The 22,136-nt window shown below is 37.0% G+C and overlaps 1 protein-coding gene across 2 annotated transcripts in view; it reads right to left on the bottom strand.

The window, feature by feature from the left end:
* The window catches only part of FRAS1 (Fraser extracellular matrix complex subunit 1), a 251,450-nt gene that overhangs the window by 118,712 nt on the left and 110,602 nt on the right, over nt 1–22,136 (bottom strand). For both annotated transcript variants that reach the window (XM_072405386.1, XM_072405387.1), the window contains exons 12-15: nt 19,099–19,246; nt 17,607–17,750; nt 15,482–15,616; nt 2,390–2,533 (exon numbers count right to left, since the gene is read on the bottom strand). In XM_072405386.1, coding sequence (XP_072261487.1) covers nt 2,390–2,533; nt 15,482–15,616; nt 17,607–17,750; nt 19,099–19,246 — 571 coding nt within the window. The remainder of the gene's footprint in view (nt 1–2,389; nt 2,534–15,481; nt 15,617–17,606; nt 17,751–19,098; nt 19,247–22,136) is intronic.

Genomic DNA, 22,136 nt, shown 5'->3' with positions numbered 1-22,136 from the left:
ATGCTTACTGAGCCAAATAATAGCCATAAAGAAGACGAAATGTTCCCAGTCTATTATCACTCTTAGCTAGCAAGCTAGCTTGAACTTTAGAATCAATGTAACAAAAATATTCCAAAAAAGGTAAAGATTAGTCATTTCGGATTTCACATTACTACAAATTTTCCTAATATGTATTTTCCAAATAGGTAGTACTCATGTATTGCACTCTTAGCATTATTTTACCATAAACATCAACAGAAAAATTATTTTAGAACCTTGTGTCTACTTAATTTCTATCAAATAACTGACTGCTGAAACTTGTTTTGGCATTTTTTTTTTCAAATATAAACAGTGTAGCTGTGAAAAGCATTTCACATACAAACAAGTTTTTCTGGAATCGTTATTACTTTACCTACCATTGCTTCTCATTTCACAAATTACCAGCAAGCATATCTCTCTTACCAACTCAACTCAGTATTCCGGCTTCTATTCATTTTAACAACCAATCACTAACTATAGTATCTCTAGTAGTAGTTTCAATCAGAGTTAATTCCAACTTAATTTGGAGCTATATCGACCTTGGATCAAAACTTGTAATTTGAGCGGTCCAAGTTCTGATTTGACAATATTTAAGCTGTCAGCCCCAGTTGGCTATGACATGCCATACACCGGAAGATGACACAGCCAGATTGACTAAGCCATACTATACCTGTCATTGACAGGTATAGTATGTCTCATTAACAAAAATATGAAACCCTACTTGAAATTTCCAAATCTAATGAGAATTTTTTCTGACCAAAACAATCAGATTCAATTTGAGTGGGAATCTTTGTGTTTCAAGAACCTTCACTCACTAGGCTCACTCTCCAGGAACTTTAAATTAACAATGAAAAAGAGCAAACATACCTTGGCTACAGACATATCTGCATTGGAAATGTCTCATGTAGTTGAATTGAGCGGCTATAATTAGGTGTGTCAGGCAGTGAAAATGTTACCAGTACTAAAAGGTATTGCAACCTAGATACAAGGGCCACTAGACTCCTAAGTGTAGAGTAAAGCAACGTATCAGGCACTTAATCTTTCACTTTCAAAGGTAGAAGGAATAAATACAAAACATTTTCTGTGAGGGAAATACTCAAACAAGCACTTTAGTACAGCAATTACTTTATCTGTTGAAAGTGCTGCAGCAATAGAGAGTGTAATGTCCATACGTGATTAATTATCACCTATATTTCACAGTAACACCAGTTCTTTCTTAGTATACATATACATTGCTTACATATACATAACAGACCCAAAAGTGTGATATTTGGAATGGTAAAGGTATTGGACGCAATCCCTGCACCACAGTATCTTTAATCCTCCCACAGAAACAAATTTATTCTTAATGTAGGTTTATATATTTTAAACAAAATGCATATGTTCTTTGAAGCGTTTTGAGTATTTTTGAAAATTGTTGATACTGGCAAAGGCACAATAGGATACTATTTGGTAATGCTTTCAATTTTTTGGGAAACTTTACCTAATAGATATTTGTTAGCAAGCTGTTATTGTTGACATCTAATGCAGATAAATATTGTCAAAGTCAAAAACTGTGATTTTTTATTTTCAGGCAACAAAAAAACACATTCTTCTCTGATAGCAGTGCATAGGTGATCAAACAATGCCAGAACCTCAACATCATAAGCTAGGGTTTTTTTAGGCATACATTCTTAACATTGTGCTCAAATTAACTGTTAATGTTATACAGAACACTTATAACAAGTCTATATATATATTTGTACTGTGTTTATGCTGCATGATGTTTAATACAGTGTAAATATTCAGCATATGACTGAGTGTGGAACCTAACTTTAGTCATGTTAGACAAATGACTATATCAGCAGACTGGAATACAACATCACATTCCTGATACAATGCTCCAAATTTCTCCATAAAAATTTTAAATGGCTAGCTAAAAATTCTTATAAAGTACTAAATGAAAATCACCATGCAAACAGTGCAAATCAATATGGTATTATAATATGAATCAATGATGATATTGTGTAATATTAGATTAAAAAATTACCCTTTTTGCTTTGTGCAGTTATCATAAATTGTTCATCAAATAGCCAGTATATTCATTTCTTTGTTCTCCTACAAGGCTAAAAAATCAGCTTTTAGAGCTCAACTGGAGTTAGGGAATTTGGTATACATTAAGTGAAGAATTTTCTTTTAATGCCAACCAAAATAAATCAACTGACTTTTTCTTGTCTTGGCATTCTCCTTCAACATCAATATGTTGCAACATGCTCTATTAGTGGTGTTATTTATTCTTTGGAGATGCAATCAGCTATTACATATTCATACCCTTGTCACCTTACTGAGGTCATATAAGGTAAATGATAATATGGCTTAGTAGCAGAATTACCTGCACAAGTCCCATTCTGTTCAAAGAATCCTTGACCACAACTGGCCACACAACGCCCCCAATGTTTCACTTGCAGTGGGTCCTTGCATACCCTGCAGTCTCCTTCCAAAGGCCCATGGCACTCTAAGCAGGTTTCATGACATGCTAAAACGGAAGACACCCTAATTATTAATATAACAAATATTTAACATGGTATATGATTAATGCAACAATATAACTTTTTGGATCATAATATTTATCATAATAAACCAAGCACATGTTGAAAGCATATTGAACAGAATACTAATACAGAACCTGAGCCACAGGAAAAAAAGGTCAAAGCTTAAGAATAATGTTAGTTGCATATAGCTTTACTTGCTTACTTACATACAGTAGTTTTCTTGCTAACATTTATATTTTTGCTCAATCAGCTATGTTAAAGTATAAGCAAAAACTATGCCCCTATTATTATTAAAAAAGGCCAATATCTGTTTTCCAGATGGACCCGCTTGTATGCGTTTTTTGAGAATTTGTAGTTGCAGCAAGGGTATCAGATGCCAAAGGGTCTATTTATAAAGCAGTGAATATAACATTCACTGAAACATTCTATGTTGGAGGATCAATTACTGCCATTGAAATATTTATACCTGGAAGATTGTGCACCACAGAATGCTTTAGTGAATGTCAGATCTGTTACTTTTTAAACAGACCTGCAAGAAAGGGCATCCATGCATGTCATACATTTTGTTTCCGGTCTTCAACAAATTTAGGATACCACAACTTGTGTCTAACCAACATAACTGTGTACTTACATACTATTATAGAAGAATGGAGATTTTTGTGGTATACAAAGAACAGTTTCAAAAACACAGTCATGGTGTTTAAAAAAACCAAACGTTTTTAATATTCCACAGATTCCAAATAACCTCAAAAATGTGTTCAGTTGTTTGCACTGAATGGTAATAACATAAACAGATCATGGAATGGTGGGAGGTAAGAAGCAGGGCCATGAAATGAAAGGAAAAACACTTTAGAAACTATATGCAAAAAACTGAGGGGTACCCAGGTGGGGTGTGTCTGATGATGGGGATAAGAAGGTGAATATCGGTTGGTAAGGAGGGATGTGTGGAGTCCGAGAATGGAAGGGAGCAAGGCAGGTTCACAGAATAGTGGATGATACGGATCAGACTGTTAAAACAACAGTTCTCCCCCCCCACCTACTTCATGAAACCCCTATTCACCACACTCTGTAAGCACCCTTTCTTCCTTCTTAATGCAAAAAAGAGGTGGGAAATTAGACTAAATTCCATTATTTCATGTTGATGTTATTATAACATGTATAACTGATTTTTTTCTTTAACAGAACAGATAATGAAAAAAGATGCCTCCACTCCTACCTCAAATGCAATGAAATTCTGACATAGGTCCTAACCCTATTCCATTCCATACAGAACCTGCATGTTTACTCCTTCAATGTCACACATTTTTAGTGACCGAATAAAGTGACCGAAAAACTTTTTAAGGGTGCCAAGAACAGAATTAAAAATCATGTTTTTTTCCTTTTTCACACCACCTAAAACTAGTTTTGACCTGACAAACACTGTAATGGCCGATCCATTTACATGTATGAAATTGTACAATTGTCAGTTATAGCAAAAACATCATAGAGGTCTATTATTCACCAAAACATTCCCTGGTGGAGATTTTCTAGGATCATAAATTTGAATGGCAGAGATTGATTCCCCACCTGGGAATGTTTGGTGAATGTCAGATTCACTGCCTTATAAATAGAACCCCTAGAGTTCAAAGAAAAATATGATGCTCCTAAATCAGACTAGCTGAAACAAATATATTAATCTGTCAATTTAACATATAGCATTAATCCAAAAAATCATACATTATAATATTCATACTTAAGAAACATTCAATTCTCAGCTAAAGACAGTGTTTAAAAATTTAATATATGAGCCATATTAAGCAGTCAATTTTTCAGAAGAACAATTTATGGAAGCTAAATTCAAATATTTCAAGTTGGAAACAGATTAGTATTAAAAAAAAGCTGACTAGGTTGAAACTCATTTTACAAATGTCAAGTATGTAGTTAGCCCTTCATTTGGTAACTGTAAAAGAAAAGTTGGCAGACTTAAAAAAAAAAAAAAAACATTTAAATTACTGAAATATAATCTTACCAGCTTGTCCTCAGTTAACTCCCTTGCAATGACATACAAAAACATTCTAGCGATGACACCTTGGTGAGAAAAGATGGCAAACATGCACCTTCTTGTTCAAGTGCTATTAAAGAAATCCAAATGACGTAAACTTTTAGTATTTATGACACAATGGCATAAGCCTGTGCCTGAAGAAGGGTTTCAGTATGGAAGTGTCATTAATTAGGGCTTAAGGGAGTTTTCCTAACACTCAGAAATAACTTATTTTCTAAATACAATATATTTTATTCTTATCAGAAAGGTACATTTAATCCTACCTATATATAGGAGTCCCCCGATCTTCATGGAGAAAACAATGAAAAACCAATAACTTCTAATAACACATTTTAAAGCACATTCAGTAAAATAAACAGAAAACACAACTTGTACAAAATAAACATTAGAATTCAGAACTGCATATTGTCTAACTGGGTTTTGTGCAAGGCGTGCAGTGATTTTAGCATTTTACCCAACCAAACCTTTAAAAATTCACAGGCACTTATTATTGCCAGCTGTAATTGTAAATATGTAATGAACACTACATTTTATATGAAGGCTTTATAGAATTTTCAATAAATGGAATAGAATGGATACATTAAATAATTCTTGTAATTACCTAGCATATCTTATCAAAATGTTGTATTTTATTGGACGATAGAGGACATTTAAACATTCACATTAACCATGGCCTTGGCTACTTTTTGTATCGATTTATTTGACAAGATGCCTGTCAGCGCTAGCTTACATAGTGAAAGCTTTAAGTTCAGACTTATATCTTGCTCCCTAAGACACGTCTACAGCAAAATGTCAGTGATATTCACAATGACAGGTTGTATTTGCAAACTGTGTGCTGAAAGCAATACACTGAGCATTTTAAACACTGAGAAACCTTGAGAGAAATAGGAAGGCATTTATAGCTGACCTCCTTGTCTAAATACTAATCCCCAAGCCAACTAAATACTTTCTGAGTCACCGGTGCAGAAGTATTCAGCCATTGATGTTAGAAAGTCAGAAGTCCTGTATACTTGTTTCAGTTCAGTAAAAGTAATAAAGCCTCTGGATCAGCAAAAAAGCCAAGAAACACGTATTTTTAGAAAAAGAGGTTAGCAACAATAACAAATACCAGAAGATTTTCAGAAGAATGATTACATTTGAAGTGTGAACAAACTTGACAGTGACAGGTTGAAAAAAGTGTAGTGTTAGTGTTTGGGCTACAGAAGTTGCAAATAAGCCAGGAACCCAGGATCTGTTCTGGACAGATGCAAGCTGCTGGAAGAGTACAGTCAATAGTACTGCAGCTTATCACAAAGTGAGCAGAGACACTTCTTCTCTTTCAATAACTATAATGTATGGTTAGTCATTTCTGCTCCTCACTTCAGCAGTTTGATTTGAGCAAAAAGTAACGTAACTCAGACATTTGTGGACCATGAGATGCAGAGTTCAACCAGAGAGTTGTGTAAAAGTTTCTATTGTCATAATAAAAATACTTTTAATCTCATTCTGAACATAGCAGGAGAACTCTCCTGCCTATATATTTTTGGGAAAACAACACATATAAGGGCTGTAACAGGTAATCAGTGATTTTGGCATATTAAATAGTGTATTTAAAAATAATTACCATACAGGTAAGAATTTGCTTTGGGACACGATGTATACTGCTAAAAAAGCTTAATTTCCAGCACATGGTTACTTTGAAAAGAGATTTGTATGTTACATCTAAAAAAACTTCTGTTAGGGGGTGTGGCTTAGCGGTCTCTGGAGATGGCTGCTTGATTCTCCAGCTCTGACGGCACCAGTAAGATTTTTGCAGCTTAGCCGCACCTAACCTTCTGCGATGGGCAAAGCAAAGAGGCCTAAGGGCGGGAGGATTCCCCCTACCCCTCAGCACAGCAGCGGAATTCTTCTCAGCCCTCGATTAGGGCTTTTATTGGGGATGCTCCCGCAGCTTCTCACCCTTCAAAGATGCGCCAGCTCCTTCTTCTCCCCAGCAAACCTGGGGTGCAGAGGAGTCTCCGGCTTCACACCAAGCTCTCACAGTGGCGGTCCGGGTCAGTGCCTCTCCCAGTCCAACAGTGAGTGGCCAGATCATCCCAGAGCGTGAAGCAGATGACCATGAAGCAGATGATCATACCGGGGGGGTGGGGGAGTCATTCCCTCTCATCAGGGGATTTGCCCTCTCCCGGGTCTCATCATGATGGGGGAATCTCTTACTCACCTGATGGATGACACTGTACCCCTAGCCCTTGGACCGGAGGCTGCCTCATCTCCTATGGAAGGGACAGCCTGGGGCAACAATGAAATACATGAATCAGGCCCTGACAGGCTGAATAGGGAAGATTTTCCCCCTTTGGGCCCTCCATTGCAAGCGCCTAGTCCATCCTATGGGGGACACTCTACAGGGACCCATAGAGCTGCAAACCCATGCCAACTTTGCAAGCAGGGACCGGGACACCTGGCTGATGCATTACATCCCCCATGGCAGCAATACTTTCAGATGTTGCCCACTAAGGCTGACTTTCAGCTACTGATATCTGAGGTCCAGGCAACCCTCCGTTCTAAAACAGGGGTCTTCCGTACAGATCTGCAGTCCCTGGCTGGGTGAGTGGGGGACTTGGATGAGAATTTAAACTAAGATAAAGGGGGCATTGAGGTCTTTACACGCAGCTCTCTGAACTATCACTTGAAAATAAGGGATCTCTACTGTCACCTTGAAGACATGGATAATAGGGGCCGCAGGAATAGCATCAGAGTTTGCGGTCCACCAGAAGCTACCCATAATTCAGATCTGAAATTAGTTTTGCAGACTTTCTTTAATCCCCTCCTGGGACGCCCTTCTTCACAAGAGGTTGGAATCCTTATGACCTACAGAGCCTCGAAGCAACCTGCCTCGGCCACGAGATGTTCTATGCTACTCAGCGGATACAGAGGACAAAAAGATGAAATTATGGCTGCTGCACGGAATATGCGCAATTTAAAATTTGATGGGGCTCCCCTACAGCTCTTCCAAGACTTATCTTGGCACACCCTGCAACAAAGATGCCTTCTGCAGCCACTCTTCATCCTGCTCCGGGACAATCACATTTCCTATCGATGGGGCTTTCCGTTTAGCCTGACAGCCCGCCATGATGGAAAGTCGGCCCTCCTACGCTACCCGGAGGACTTACCTGCCTTCTGCTGGGATATGGGAATTTCCCCGCCCAAGTTTCCTGGATGGGAGACTGAGGATCCTCTGCCTCCATCGCCCCCACCTTGGCAGGTGGTCATGCCTAGGAAAAGTTCTAGGCGCTGGCTTCAGCATTTCCCGTCGCCTTCTCTTCCTCGGGACAGTGAACAGCATTGATTGGGCCTGGCCCTTACTTACTCATCACTACTTTAGGAGTCCATGTTCTTATTTCAGAGCCCAATGCTGCCCTCCCCTACAATTTGATACTAATCTTTTGGTAATGCTTTGCCCTGGTAAGGATCCGATGGATTGTTCTAATTATAGGCCCATAGCATTGCTGAATTCTGGTCAATCTATTCTAAGATTTTAGCAAATAGGCTCTCTAAATTTTTACCTTTCCTTGTACACAGGGATCAAACACGCTTTATTCCATTCCGCCACGCGAGTGATAATACTCGCAGAGTAATCAACGTTAAAGATTTGCTCAAAAAACTTCAGACTCCCTCGCTAGTCCTCAGTTTAGATGCTGAGAAGGCGTCTGAGTTGGCCATTCATGTTCTCCACACTTACTAAAATGGGGAGTACTTGCGGAGAGAATAAGATCCAATCCCAAATTTCAGGGTGACCCAGTGAAAAGATCTAGGTATATGCGGATGATGTCCTTCTCACACTGGCGCAGCCCCTTACTACTCTCCCGAATGTATGGGTTGGGTTTTTGGGTTTATGGCTGAATTTCAAACTTTTGTCACTGTCTCAGGATATAAGGTAAATTCCTCAAAGACGGAGGCCTTGCCTCTATTTATTCCACCCTTACAACTCTCAGCATTGTGAGACAGATACCCCTTTATGTGGCGGGAACATTCTTTGAGTCATCTGGGCACTCAGGTCATGGCTACCTATAACCAACTATATGCTCGTAATTTCCCTCTGCTATTCTAGGAGATATAAAATTATCTGAACAAATGGAAGGGGCACTCATTGTCACTTTTAAGATATATTTCGCCTGTAAAAATGATGATTTTACCCAAGCTCCCCTAATTATTTGGGACCCTTCCGGTCAGGATCCCTATCTTGACCCTGAAAAAACTACAAGCTGGTTTTTTTAATTTTATTTGGGTGCATAGAAGACATAAATTGTCCAGGATGGTTTGGTTTGCACACCTAAGGATCTGGGAGGTCTAGGGGCCCCGTACCCTATTAAATATTATGTAGCGATTTATCTCTATTTGCCCTCATGGACCAAGTTATACTCCCCCAGTATATGCTGGGAGTTGGAAGACGCTTGGCTTGCCCCACTTCATCCCAATGTGATGGTATGGAGTTCCTGCATGTTATTAACAGATAGAGATTTGCTTTCTCCGATGGTGTTTAAAAGAAATATATGGAGAACCTATATGTCCAAGTATGGTCTCTCCACTTCTGCCTTTGTACGTACATCCATTATAGACACCCCCCTGCTTTAGGGTATATATTGCTATATACACAGCAGCTCCTAGTGATGAAAGCAGAAACTTACATCTGTAGGGAAGCAAGGTGTGTCAGGTTTGAACAATTTTGGTAGGACTCAGATGTGCTTGAAGGGTCTTGCGGAGATTGAGGGGGAAACAGACATGCATCAAGTTTGAACTTTTTGTTTTGTTTCTGAGAGTCTGTTTGAACTTTGTAAAAAAGATTGTTTCACTAAGATAGCATTGTTGTTGTACATATGCACAAAGTGTTGTATTATTTAAATGATTCGGTCACAGTTGTGTGCCTGAGAACTAGTAAGTCAGACATTTTTCTGCTGTATGGAAGAAAAAGGAAAACTTCAATATTGATATCTTTACAATCTGACAGTAGAGTAGAATGTAGTGCTAATAATATAATGTAAATAATTCATTTGTATCTGATGTTTCCTAGACCTTGACAAGAGATGCCACTTAACGCTCACTGACTCTGCTAAAAAATGCTACAAGGCACTAACCGGAAGTATTTTTCTTTAGGTTGTTGGAAATGAATTACAGACACAGTGAAATCTGAAGCTTTCTCCACAAACTCTGTATTAGGCAATCCGTGCAGCCAGGCTGAACTAAAGCAAATTGGATTTATTCCCATGAGAAGCAATGAAGATTTTCCTGAAATCTTATAGTAACAAGACAATTTGCCCACACAAATGTAAATGAAAAACAGAAAATGCAATCATAAAAGTATCCACTACTGCTCAAACAATAACCCCCCATACTGTTTACTTTTCTTAAAATATAAACTAAATGTTGTGCTGAACCCTAATTGTAGTTACCTAGTTTTCCCTTTGCTATTTATGCCTAAGGTGTCAACATGACACAATCAAAGAGCCCTGATAAAAGAAGTCTAGCCAAATGATCAAAATATTTTAACTAGTTTACGGTCAGTAAAATAACATATAGGGTGTGAAACTTTCAAGTGACTACTAATTTTATACCCCAAACTTTATTACAGGATCTGCAGGTAACATTTACAACAGTTAGTATGTACATATATGTACATTTTGAAACTTTGAAGTTGCATTGGAGATTTGCCAAAAAAAGACATTGTTGTCAAAAAAGAACAATAAAGCAACACTACATCTGGCCATGAAACATGAACACAAAGGTAAGTGCTGTCAACTGATTAATCATAAACTAAATTGGTTATCTACATTACCAGTAGCCATATTTGGTGCAAACAGAAGACAAAAATTATAAAGGAAAAACCCAGTTCCAACTCTGAATCATGGTGTTGAAAGTGTTATGGTTTGGGATTGTTTTGCTCCTTCAACGTTTGCGCAGCTAGAATAATAAAGACATTTGTGTAATACTGATGAGAATATAAAGTAGAATTAGATCTTTTATATAATTACCTTGGTAAAGTTGCAGGGTATATGGACAGGGAAGATGGACAGTTCATAGAAGTAATCCCATAAACATATTGTAATTAAAGGTATTTTGTGAGGAAAAGTGGTCGGAAATCTCAAGTCGGGGGGGATATGCAAACTGTCTATGAATAACAATTTATGCTAAAGGGGCATTACTAAATAATGGGGCCAAGGGTTTACTTACCTTTTTCCACAGCAGTCCATAACATCTATTTATATTTTGGTTGAATAAATTATTGAAAAAGTAGTGGGGTAATATTTGAATGAAGATCTATTCCTGTATCCGTTTTCTGTTTATCTTTGTTAAAAAAAAATCAATATTTTCCTTTGGGTGTACATACGTATACACCCAGTAGGACACATCTAATTGCACAGGGTAAAACAACGTAAAAAAAGAACTTAATAATAATTCTGAGTACAGTATTTCAAATAAAAGGAACCTCTAACCTCTAAACTGAAATATTATCTTTCTTAAAAAAATATCTACAACTAAACCTCATGAGACCAGCTCTTTCCACAAGACACAACCAATGTCAAGGTTTATTCCTTGAGCCAAGGGGGCTGAAGAAGACAAACATTCCTATAGTACTGTCCATGCTTTATCCAATAGCTAATCCTTAAAAGCATATGCGAAGGTTGTTTTTATTCCATAACAAAGCCTGATTATTGTGTGGGTTTGTAAGAATAGCTTGTTAATGAAAATGGCAATTATGTGGATGTTGTAAAGGAAATATGTATTAAAGGAAACAAGTAATGGTTAGGCTGTTTTTGATTACCTACATTGTAGTTTTCTGACTGTCAAACTGATATAGCCCCTACTACCCTCAATGCTGCTCACCCGGTATAAACATTTTTTTTATCAAAAGGTCTTCTTTCTGACAAGATTCCAGCTCTTGTCAGATTTCTATGGGTAAGGTTTACCTACGGAGGGTTCCACTGGTCCCCTGGAGAATGGCTTACTTTTAGGAGGGAATGCTCAGTAAAAGGAGGAGGAATCAGGACCTTTTTGTAGAAAAGATCTCTGGAATGGGCAGAAGTTATTGTCCAAAGTGGACAGCACACACAGGAGCAGTTAACTAAAGTCTATCCCAATATTTCTGACTTAACTTGCTGCTTGCCAATTCTGTGACTCCATCGATCAGCCATTGCACTGTTTTGGCAAATTTAACGTATAGCTAACTGAAAAACATTTGCCTGATGCATGTCTATTCTTAAGTAGTTTTAAAGTAGGAAAAGGGTTGACAGGTTTTACTGCTCTCAACATGTTACTATGACAGACAAGCAAGAGGAGATTTTTCAATAGGGACAGAGATAGCAAAAATGCAGACAGTGATTATTTACAGGCATTTAACTGACCATGCCCACCTTTTGGACGTGTCCACACATTTTTCCAACGAATAGCCTTACGGTGTCCCTCCTCATTATTTTAAAATGTTGCAACATTGGTTTAGTTTTACACCCTATGAAACCAGTTAAAGATTTTATAATTACACCCGTTGATAGAACTAATATAAACTTTATACACAAATGATACACTATTAAAGGAGGAAAGGCAATAACAAAATCTTTAAGTAATACTGCTTGTTAATAAACATCCACATTACCAATACACTGAAAAGCGGAGTTGAAATCCTAAAAAAGTTTGGATGTTAGGCTAAATATAAAGCTTTTAGTTAAAATGAATGCCAGAGCAAAACACATGAAAAAACAATATGCAGTAAATCTCTGCAATACAAACACATTCCTCCTATGGGTTCTTCCGTTAAAGACTCTGGAGATAAAACCTCAAAAAAATACCTTTTTTTACTACTTTCCACTGATGAAGAAAAGACCATTGATCGTGTAGATTGGGCTTTTATGGAACAGACTTTAGCTCACATTGGTTTAGACCCACACATGCTTTCCTGGATGGGGTCTGTCTACTCTTACCAACAGCGACGGTCAGGGTGAACAGATACCACTCCAACTCGTATCCTATTTCCAATGACACAAGGCAGGGATGCCCCCTCTCTCCTTTGATATTTACTATGTAGAATTCGTTCTAATCCGAATATTGAAGGGTTGGAGATGGGAAACTCAAAACAAAAAATTGCAGCTTATGCTGATGATTTAATATTTGCAATTACGAACCCTTCAGTCTCTCTTCTCGCCTGAAATTTTTTCTAGGGTGAAACACTCTTCACCAGCTTCAAATGGGAACCAGATTTCATCACTAATTTGGGCACAAAATTACCTAGAGTTAGGTAGAATAATACCGGGTTAGGTAGAATTAGTATCATCAAGATGAATGTTCTCCCACGCTTTCTATATCTTTTTCAAACACTCCCGATTTGTATTCACAGCTCGTTTTTTAGATCCTTGTCTTCTAGTATTTTTAAATTTATCTGGCAAAACAAGTCACCAGGACTAAGTAGGCCATTATTGATGCGACATAGATTGGCAGGAGGACTAGGAGTATCAAATTTATTTAAATACTATGTTTCTGCACATTTATCCGGAGCAGTGGACTGGTGTAGACACAGGCAAATCAAACAATAGGCGGAATTAGAACAGATATTCAGTCCCACACCTATACAATTCATTCCATGGCTTACTAGACTACCGAATCTGGGTTTGAAACAGCATCCCACAATAAGATGTACCTGGAACATATGCCTTAGATATTTAAGCAAATGGGGTCTTTCCCCTTCACCTTCACCTTTATTCCCGATTTTGGGTAACCCTTCTTTCCTTTACCCCTCGGCGCGAAGGACCGTGGTTTTCTTCTACTAATAACGTTCAACACTTGTAGAGCTCATCAATTCCTCAAGGCGGGCGAATGCCTAGGCAGGAAAGACCTAGTTTTCAGACCTTGGTTCTGGATTCCTGGAGAGCTATGCAACTCTTCCGTTTTGTACGCTCATTACACCCAGGTGATAGGTACTAGAGAACACTTACACCTTTTGAGAAGCTATGTGAGGGGGTGGGAGGGGTGAGACATGTTCTCCCATTGATATATACTCTTCACTTCAGGGATCATTACTGACTCTGTCTCCCTCTTTCCTTAAAACATGGGAAAAAGATTTAGGGGTATTTTGGACTCATAAAGTTTTTATTAGTAGCAGATACCAGGAATTCAGCTATAAATTACTCTCTAGATTGGGGGTGTAAAACATTGGGTTCCCTGATACATATTTTTTTGGAATGGGTTACAGTACGATCAATAACTCAATGTATGACTGATATACACATACCGAATGACCCAGCATTTTATCTCCTTCAGCACAACTCCTTCCCAGCTAAAACATACAAGAGTTCAGTGATAAGACATATGATAGTGGCAGCTTTGTCGTGCATTGCAACTTATTGGCAAAAACCAGAGCCCCCCCGTGCGTCTGTGGATCCAGTGAGTTCACCAGATCCATAGAATGGAGGATCTTGTTTCCTCCTCCAAATGCACAGGTAGAAGATTTTTCAATACCTGGTATCACTAGTCTGAATTTTCCTGCTCAGAGGAATACAGAAACCACCTGGGCCCAGCTCTTCTCTGAAAAGGATAGTTGAACAATTGTGGTAAGCATACCAGAATACTCACCCACCTTAATGATGGAATTTTTTTTTCTTTCTTTGTCTCCCTTTACTGCAGCCTTTGAGTTATGTCTCATAATGGATCCCAATTTTATAAGAATTGTATTGTTTATTTTCATGTTTTTTTACCGGAACCCGGTTAAAGTTTTTATGGTACCGACCTTTTTGTTACTTAAATTTGTTTGCGTTACTACAATATGTGTACTTCACTTTGTTTATTTTCCTACAACATGTGTAATTTAATGCCATTTATTTGCATTTTGTAAAATTTTAACCACCTAACCGTTAAGCCCGACCTTGGTACGGGCTTAACATAGTCACAATTATCGATAAACCCGAACTTTCTCACTGTATGAAAATACAGTGAGAAAAGTTCGGGTTTATCGATCACTTACCTGGTCCCGCTGCGATCATCCAGCGTCGTCCTCCAGCGTCAGGTCCCCTCTCCGGGAAGAAGAAGCCGGCCGGCTTCTTTTCCCTCCGTGCGTGTACGTCGGCGGGTACGATGAGGTCGGCGCGTGTGCGGGAAATTCAAACTGAAACTCATTCAAACACATTTTGTATTGGATCGAATACAAACTCCTGTATCCAATCCAATACAAAATAATTCAAAATAAATACAAAGTATGCAATTGGTAAATTCAAACTCTCATTTTGTATTGGATTGGATACAGGAGTTTGTATTCAATCTAATACAAAATGAGAGTTTGAATTTTGTTCCCATTTTGTATTGGATTGAATACAAAGTCCTGTATCCAATCCAATCCAAAATAATAGAAAATATATTTATGTGGTTTTGTCTATAGGTATGTGACGGACACTAGGGAGGTGTTTTAGAAAAATATATTACTATGCATTATACCGAGTTATCGCATTTTCAGTATTTTTCATTTATTTATGTATTCTTGTTTAAGCTGATTTTTTGTGTCTTTTATTTAATTTTATTAAAAGTATTTTTTTTTTACATGATTGTGTGTTTCAAACATTTTTTATATTCATGATATCTACTAGAACCCTGTTCGGACATATTTCTGTAAGTTACAGGTCTACAATTTAAAAAAAAAATTTCATGAAAAACAGTGTAACGCTTTTGGAACAGAAATCTAGACATCAGTGTAACGCCCAGGTGGTTAAATAAAGAATGTTAAAAACAAAGTAACCTGCAGCTAAATCCTGTTTTGGGCTGACAGCACACTGAATTTTTGCTGAATGAGAGGTGTGTGACCTGCCCTTTTTCATCTGCTAAACTACTCATGCCCATCCATTTTCTCCAATATGATTCTCAACATAGCCTGACAATATACCTGAACAAATGTGATGGCTTTGGAAGTATCCTGGTCCACATGACGTTACACATTGTCCTTCTTTTAGCAACAGTGATCCAGTGCAGGCTGTGCATTCAAATCCATTGTTACAGCTGGAACATGTTTCTTTACAAGCTATAATCACAAGCAGACACAAACAAAAATGATAATCAGCGGAGAACTATACTGTAGTAAATAGACGCATTGTAAATAAAAGCATTTTTTAATGAAATAAATATAAGCCGTTCACATAGGGTATGTATTTTTCCTTTCAAAGTGATATTTTACTTAGCTTAATAAATGAGGAGAGGTATTCTGCTGTCAGCCATCCAATCATGTATAAGAACATTTTTTTTGGATTTTTGATTTCTTTGCATATGATTGGGCAATCTTTGTAAATGTCATTTTTACTATATTTACCAAGCTAAACAAACTTTCTTTGTACTTTGTCAAGTGAACATATTCAAGTTTAACCTCTTCCTAACCACAATCTGTAAAAGTAACAGTTCTCAGCATGATGCCGAGTGCCAAGGATCTGTTAGTAAATATTATCCTTTGGATAGCAACCAGACAACCCTTTTTGTCAGCTGTTAACTGTCAAACCTGATTGTCACCTACAGCAATATTTCCCACTAGGAATCAGAAGCTAATGAGAGTATTATCGCTCTGTGATTACGGTCTATGAGTTATGAGAGAAATTACAATCAAGCAAAGGCTTCATTCTGAAAAAAATGGTTTCAGCATGCAGAGGACACTGTAACCTTTAGATGGCAGTGTGCCTCTGTTTAATAATGTAGCTATCTAATACAGTTACAGCACTAAAATATGTGTGTGTTTATATATATATATATATATATATATATATATTATTTTTTTTAATGTACATACTGCCTTTCACAAACAAATATTATCATCAGGTTTTTTAACTTAAGACCCAAGCTACGAAATAAAATCTTACCCTTAAAAAATATGAAAATCCCTTGCATAAACAATTAGTCATAGTTATAGTTAACCGATGCATACGAACGTTAGACATTTTGACATTTAGGTTTAAATGACCTATATGTACAAAAGGTCTGAAGCATAATTTAAGACACATACAGAAAATATTTACATACGCATAAACTATTTTGTCAGCCAATGGATGTGTAATCATGTTTGGCCAAATCTATATGCCACACAGGAATAATTCCATTGCAAGGAGGTTGAGACCACTACATTCTATAGAACTGTAGTTTCCTGGTTCACCTGCATGGCCCCAGTTAGATGTTCATTATTACAAGTACATCACAACTAAGTAGTACATTACACAAAATGCCATGTCAAAGATTTACATTGCAAAGAAAACTTATGTAACAATAGAATACAAAACACTGGCATGATAAATGCAAATATACACAGAACAATTGCAAATTGACACTAAGGTACCGTTTTAAATTATATATATAATTATAATATAAGTGCACATGTACAAAAAGATGTAATTACCTGTGTACATGAGTGTTTACTGATATACACTCTTTATATTGTTGTTCGGTAAAAGCACAAATGATGCTCAAATGGGTTCAGTAAATTTTATTGACCGTGCTAATACAGATAGATCAAAAAGCTTGTTCAGATATAAGTAACACTAAACCAATTTTGGCTTTTGTCGGGTAAGCTGATGCAATCATAGCCTCATATTCAGTCAACACCCATAAACCAGTTTTTGTAAAAATATTCAGTTACGAGTTTTAAGAATTTAGTGAAGGCAAAAAATACCCATAATACTGTTAGGAAAAAGGAAAGGTAAACTATAACATTAAACCTTGCATATACAGTTCTGCTATGTTACATAATTGGCAACAGGTAGCTTTTCTTGTTTGTAGTCTATGCAGAACATGACAGAATGCAGTTTCTTGGGTCAGAATTAAAACAGTAAGTCAGTATAAAAGTTAGAAAATGTTTTACGAAGATTAGATTCTAATAATGCAGCAGTACCCACATATTTAAACAAACAAAATGTAAAAAGCTTTCTGCCACAGCAGTCAACCTACCTGCATTTTGTTTAAGCATACTTAATCATCTTTTAAACATAGAATAAAAAAATACACATTTTGTTGGCAGTAGTCAGACAGCACTTTACCCAAGCAAGTCTTTCCATCCAAATAGAATCCTGGGTCACAGCTGTGCACACATCGTCCCATCTGCAGAAAGTGAGCTTCATCACGGCACATGTCACAGTGGTCAGCAGTTTGGGAACAAGTTAAACAGTCCGGGTTACATGACTCTGCAAAGAACAAACAGTGGGCACGAGAAAAAGACAGATTTATTTTGTGTGTCATGGTATAATGCCTATATTTTTATTTCCTAGCTATACAGTGCATTATTTTTACTGTATGTAGCCTAATCTGTCAATGTTGTCTAAACTCAAATTAACCAAATAGCTACTTTATTTCTTTTTTATTTGAATGAGATCAAGGATTAGTAAGTAAACAATGTGTTAGTAAAAGTAAGCATAGTTACCATCATTGCATAACAGTTTTGATGAATTACCTAGAGACCTGCATTTGTTTTACCAGAAAATATCTTATTCTAAAATAATGAAACTGCCGGAATATCTTCATCAAAGAAACTTTGCACAACTGTAAATTGGACTGCCATTTTCATCATACTGAAAGATGTCAAAGTAGCATGACCGTATTTCCTCTTGTTTTGGAACACTATATAAGTTTGTTAGTTTGTTCCACCTGAAAGAAAGGCCCCAATGGATAACCAAAGAGGAGTGGACTCCTATTTTCCCAGCCTGTGATTACATATCGTGTATCTGTGGGAGGAAGAGAAGAAGAGGAGGGAGGGAAAGCCAGGCTTTTGAAGGGCAACCAGAGTTAAATTTAAAAACACAAAATTTTATTGTTCCAACAACATAATTTAAAAGATTAAGAGCTGTGTCTCTATAAATGAATCCATCCTCCAAAAGGACAGCTGCCTGCATCTCACCCACATACCACAACTAAAAAATAAGTCCAAATTGATATCGGTCTCACTATCAAGGCTCACAATCGCAAGGCTCCTAATGCAGTAAAAAGCCCCAGAAATAATACTAAGTCTCCCCTTAACCCTTGAGGAAGCCCAGTACGGGCATAACGCGTCAGGTGGGACACCTTACCGCCATCACTAACCTAGTATGATACTAAACAATATTGCTATTTTTTTTTTTTGCGAAACTAGTGGTTATATGTTAGCCTAGGATAGAGACACAGCCTCCTTTTCTTCTCTTCCTCCCACAGATACACAAGAACACTATATAAATCTACTCAGTGTACTTGGGAGTTGCCAGTATCTGAGATCTTTGTTCCATTTCTGCTACCCACTCTCTGTTTTCTCAACAATTCTTGTTACCTGCCTAACCATTGGCCTATCAAAACTATAGGATAAAGGTGGAGAAGAGTCTACAAGCTTAAGTTTACAATGATATGGATATACCAAACTCTAATTGATGAACATAATTATTTGGAAGAAAAACAACAAAGGAGTATGTTGGCATAAAAGCTTATAAATGGTGTTTCATATTCTGCCTAATAGTAATAAAGAAAAATATTGTTTTTACCGCCTTAAATGTATTATAGAAAACATACCTGGTTTACATTCTAGGCAGCACTGGCCTTCAACATTAACTGATAAGGTTCCAACAGGGCATGTGGCGCAAGATGGAGAAAAGCAGGCCACGTGACCATTCTGACACTCACATTCAGTGCATAAACCTTCTTTCCACTTCTCTCCATTCTTCACCATGCATGTAAATAGAAAATGAACAAATAAAGATAACAGAAAAGATAATCATTGTATATACAAGCACTTCTTGTTGGTATGCAGTATTTAGCACTTAGAAAGTGATCATTTTAGAACCCTTGTAGTTAGAATATGCAACATTTTTACACTCTATGTATATTATTATGTATAATACATATTATAAAAGAACCTGCCATTATATGAATGAGATGTAAATAGTTAGGTCCAGTGAGCTATATGTCATATGATCTGAATCTGTAGAGTCTTGGCAACTAATGGCAAAAGATATGTACAGTCTACAAGAATATGGTAATTTAGGTTCAGCAAACGTGAGTAAATGAGGTTCTCAAGTGAAAAACAGATAAATCCCTAATGTGAAACAGTAAGTCAGAGATATGTCCATGCATCAAAGAGCTTGACATCAGTTTAACAGCTTCCAAACATTAGCCGCCTGTAGACAGAAAATCTTATTGTTTTGTTCTTTATTGTGTCATTGTGTATGACACAAAGCTGTAATTCCTTCAGTATAAGTTGGCAATAACTTCTGTACTTAATGATCTGCTTCACATAGAATGCCAATATATATATAGGCTGCACATGGGCTTTACACATAGCTGTCTTTACAAAGATGGTATAAGATTGGCATTCCTCCACCTTGACAGACATTTTATTACTATTTTTAGGAACATGTAATCCAAGGAAGTTAAGGTGGGGTGGACTAAAGCTACGTATGCATGCTAGATAACCGCATATTATAAATTTAGTATGTGTACAAAGGTCCCCCAAAGCAATTTAGTGATTAACAGTCGAGCATCACTAAACGGCTTGCCAGGGGTGACTGCTGTTCATTTTCACAACAGATCATTTTCAGGGACATAATTTATGTGTTTCACATTTTAAGGGTTTGTACATAGTATAAGGGTCCATAAGAATGGATTAGTCATGTTCATCTCTAGCAAAAATCCATAGAGTGAACAGGGGTTCCCAGACATTGTGGAAGTGACCATTATTTATCAGACAAATTGGATTAATAATAGCCATCCCCTAACAATTGTTGCTCAGCAAAAACTTAGACAGCCTTTCTCTACAATCATTATTTGTAAGCAGTCACCTAAAATGTTCACTTTGGAGGACCACTTATATAACTAACATAAAAGGCTTTAAAAAGTGATTTACTAAACCAAAGGAGAAGCACAATTCAGTCTTAAAAAAAAAAATTAATAAATTCAATCATAATTTTAGGATAAAGAGTCATGTTAATAATTTCTGTTAACTCATTGGTTAATTGTGCATCTAGAACTGCAGTTTACAGCAAAGATACAGCTTAATAAAATAAATAGTTGCATACAACTGTTCCAGGCTATACATATCTGGCAATTATGCTACATTGCGGTCTATTCCCTAAATGTTTTGCTCTATGAAGGTGAGATATAAGGATACCTTCTGAATAAAAAAGGCACTGTTGTTCCCCACAAGGAACAACAATTAGCCAGGTTACATATTTATTTTCTTTGGCAAGCTGGAACTAGGTGTATCTTTGTAATCTCTCTGCTCTATATACATGAACATGTAGGTTTAGTTAATTCAAATGTATTTGTTTAAAAAAACATTTTGCATCAAATGATTTTTCATATGACACTTTATTGACTATGATTAGATTATGTTTAATATGATTATGTTTAATGGGTTGGCCAACTCGGAGATGATGCAATGATGGCAAGATACCCAGTGTCATTACCTTTACACAAGCAGTGTTTACCAGTTTTCCTTTATTAAATAAAGAAGGTATCTGTTTTTACATATCATATAGCATACATTTTCCCCTAAACATGCAAATTCAAGGAAAAGTTCTCAGCACTAAAATAACACCTCTATTAAGGATATAATGAGTTTGTGTTCTTTGGTGTTTCTAATGGTCCCATTTGCACTATGCTATTTAACTAAATGTTAATTAACTCTCCTTCCCTAGCTGCCTAAAACACTTCGTGACTGTCAAGAGGAGAGGCAGAAAGCTTGTTAAATAAAGGAGAAAAGCCTTCTAAACATAATTATCTCACAAAGCGTTAAGAAAAAGAACACAGCAGTAATAAACTCAACATGTGCCTTATTTCTTTCACATCACTGATAAGGGCAAGTGTCATGTGACTTACAAAGCGTTTTAATTGGTCTTGCAATTTTCTACAGAAGTGCTGTTAAAGTGCACGTCTGTGTAAACTTCAGGTGCTTGTGGGTCAGCAAAAGATACTAGCAAAATTCTACGCAACCACAAAACAGTATAATTGCAGAATGATACCCAATGTATACAAAGAGTGCAGGTAATATATAACAATTAAGACATATATGAATCCAAACATTAAAAATCAATTTAATCATGGTTCAATCAGTAAAAAAGAAGGAGCTCTTCTGAGACCCCTGATAACCACGTTTAGTCACTTTCCTACATTGCTATAGGGATCAGCAGGAGAAACCAATTTGAACTGAAGGGGACCATGGACACCAACACTTGGGAGATCAGTTTTTCTGCAACAGAGCAACGTTCAGTGTTGTGGGCCATGGTATATATAAGTTCTCAGCCTCTTCTTTCCAGTTAGGTCCTTTGTGGAAACGTTTTTTATTGTGTGACAGGGTCATTTTATAGAAAAAAAAAAAACAAAGAAAACCTGAAGGTCTGCTGTTTCTACATGCACAGGGCTGCCCAAAGCACCAGTCTCCCATTTCAGACCTGTGAACATGTCTCCATGTCTCCAATGGAGGCCGGGATAGAGGTAGAAGCCAGGCAGTATCTAATTTTTCCATACTCAATCGACTACTACTAATTCCCCCTCTATCAAAAACTAAAATAAAATATTCATAAGTACAGGGGAAATTTAAATATTTTGTACAT

This window comes from Pyxicephalus adspersus, chromosome 3 (genome assembly GCF_032062135.1).
Source record: "Pyxicephalus adspersus chromosome 3, UCB_Pads_2.0, whole genome shotgun sequence".
Taxonomy (NCBI): Eukaryota; Metazoa; Chordata; class Amphibia; order Anura; family Pyxicephalidae; genus Pyxicephalus; species Pyxicephalus adspersus.
Note: the sequence above shows the minus strand (reverse complement) of the source record. Positions and strands in the feature narration are given on the sequence as shown.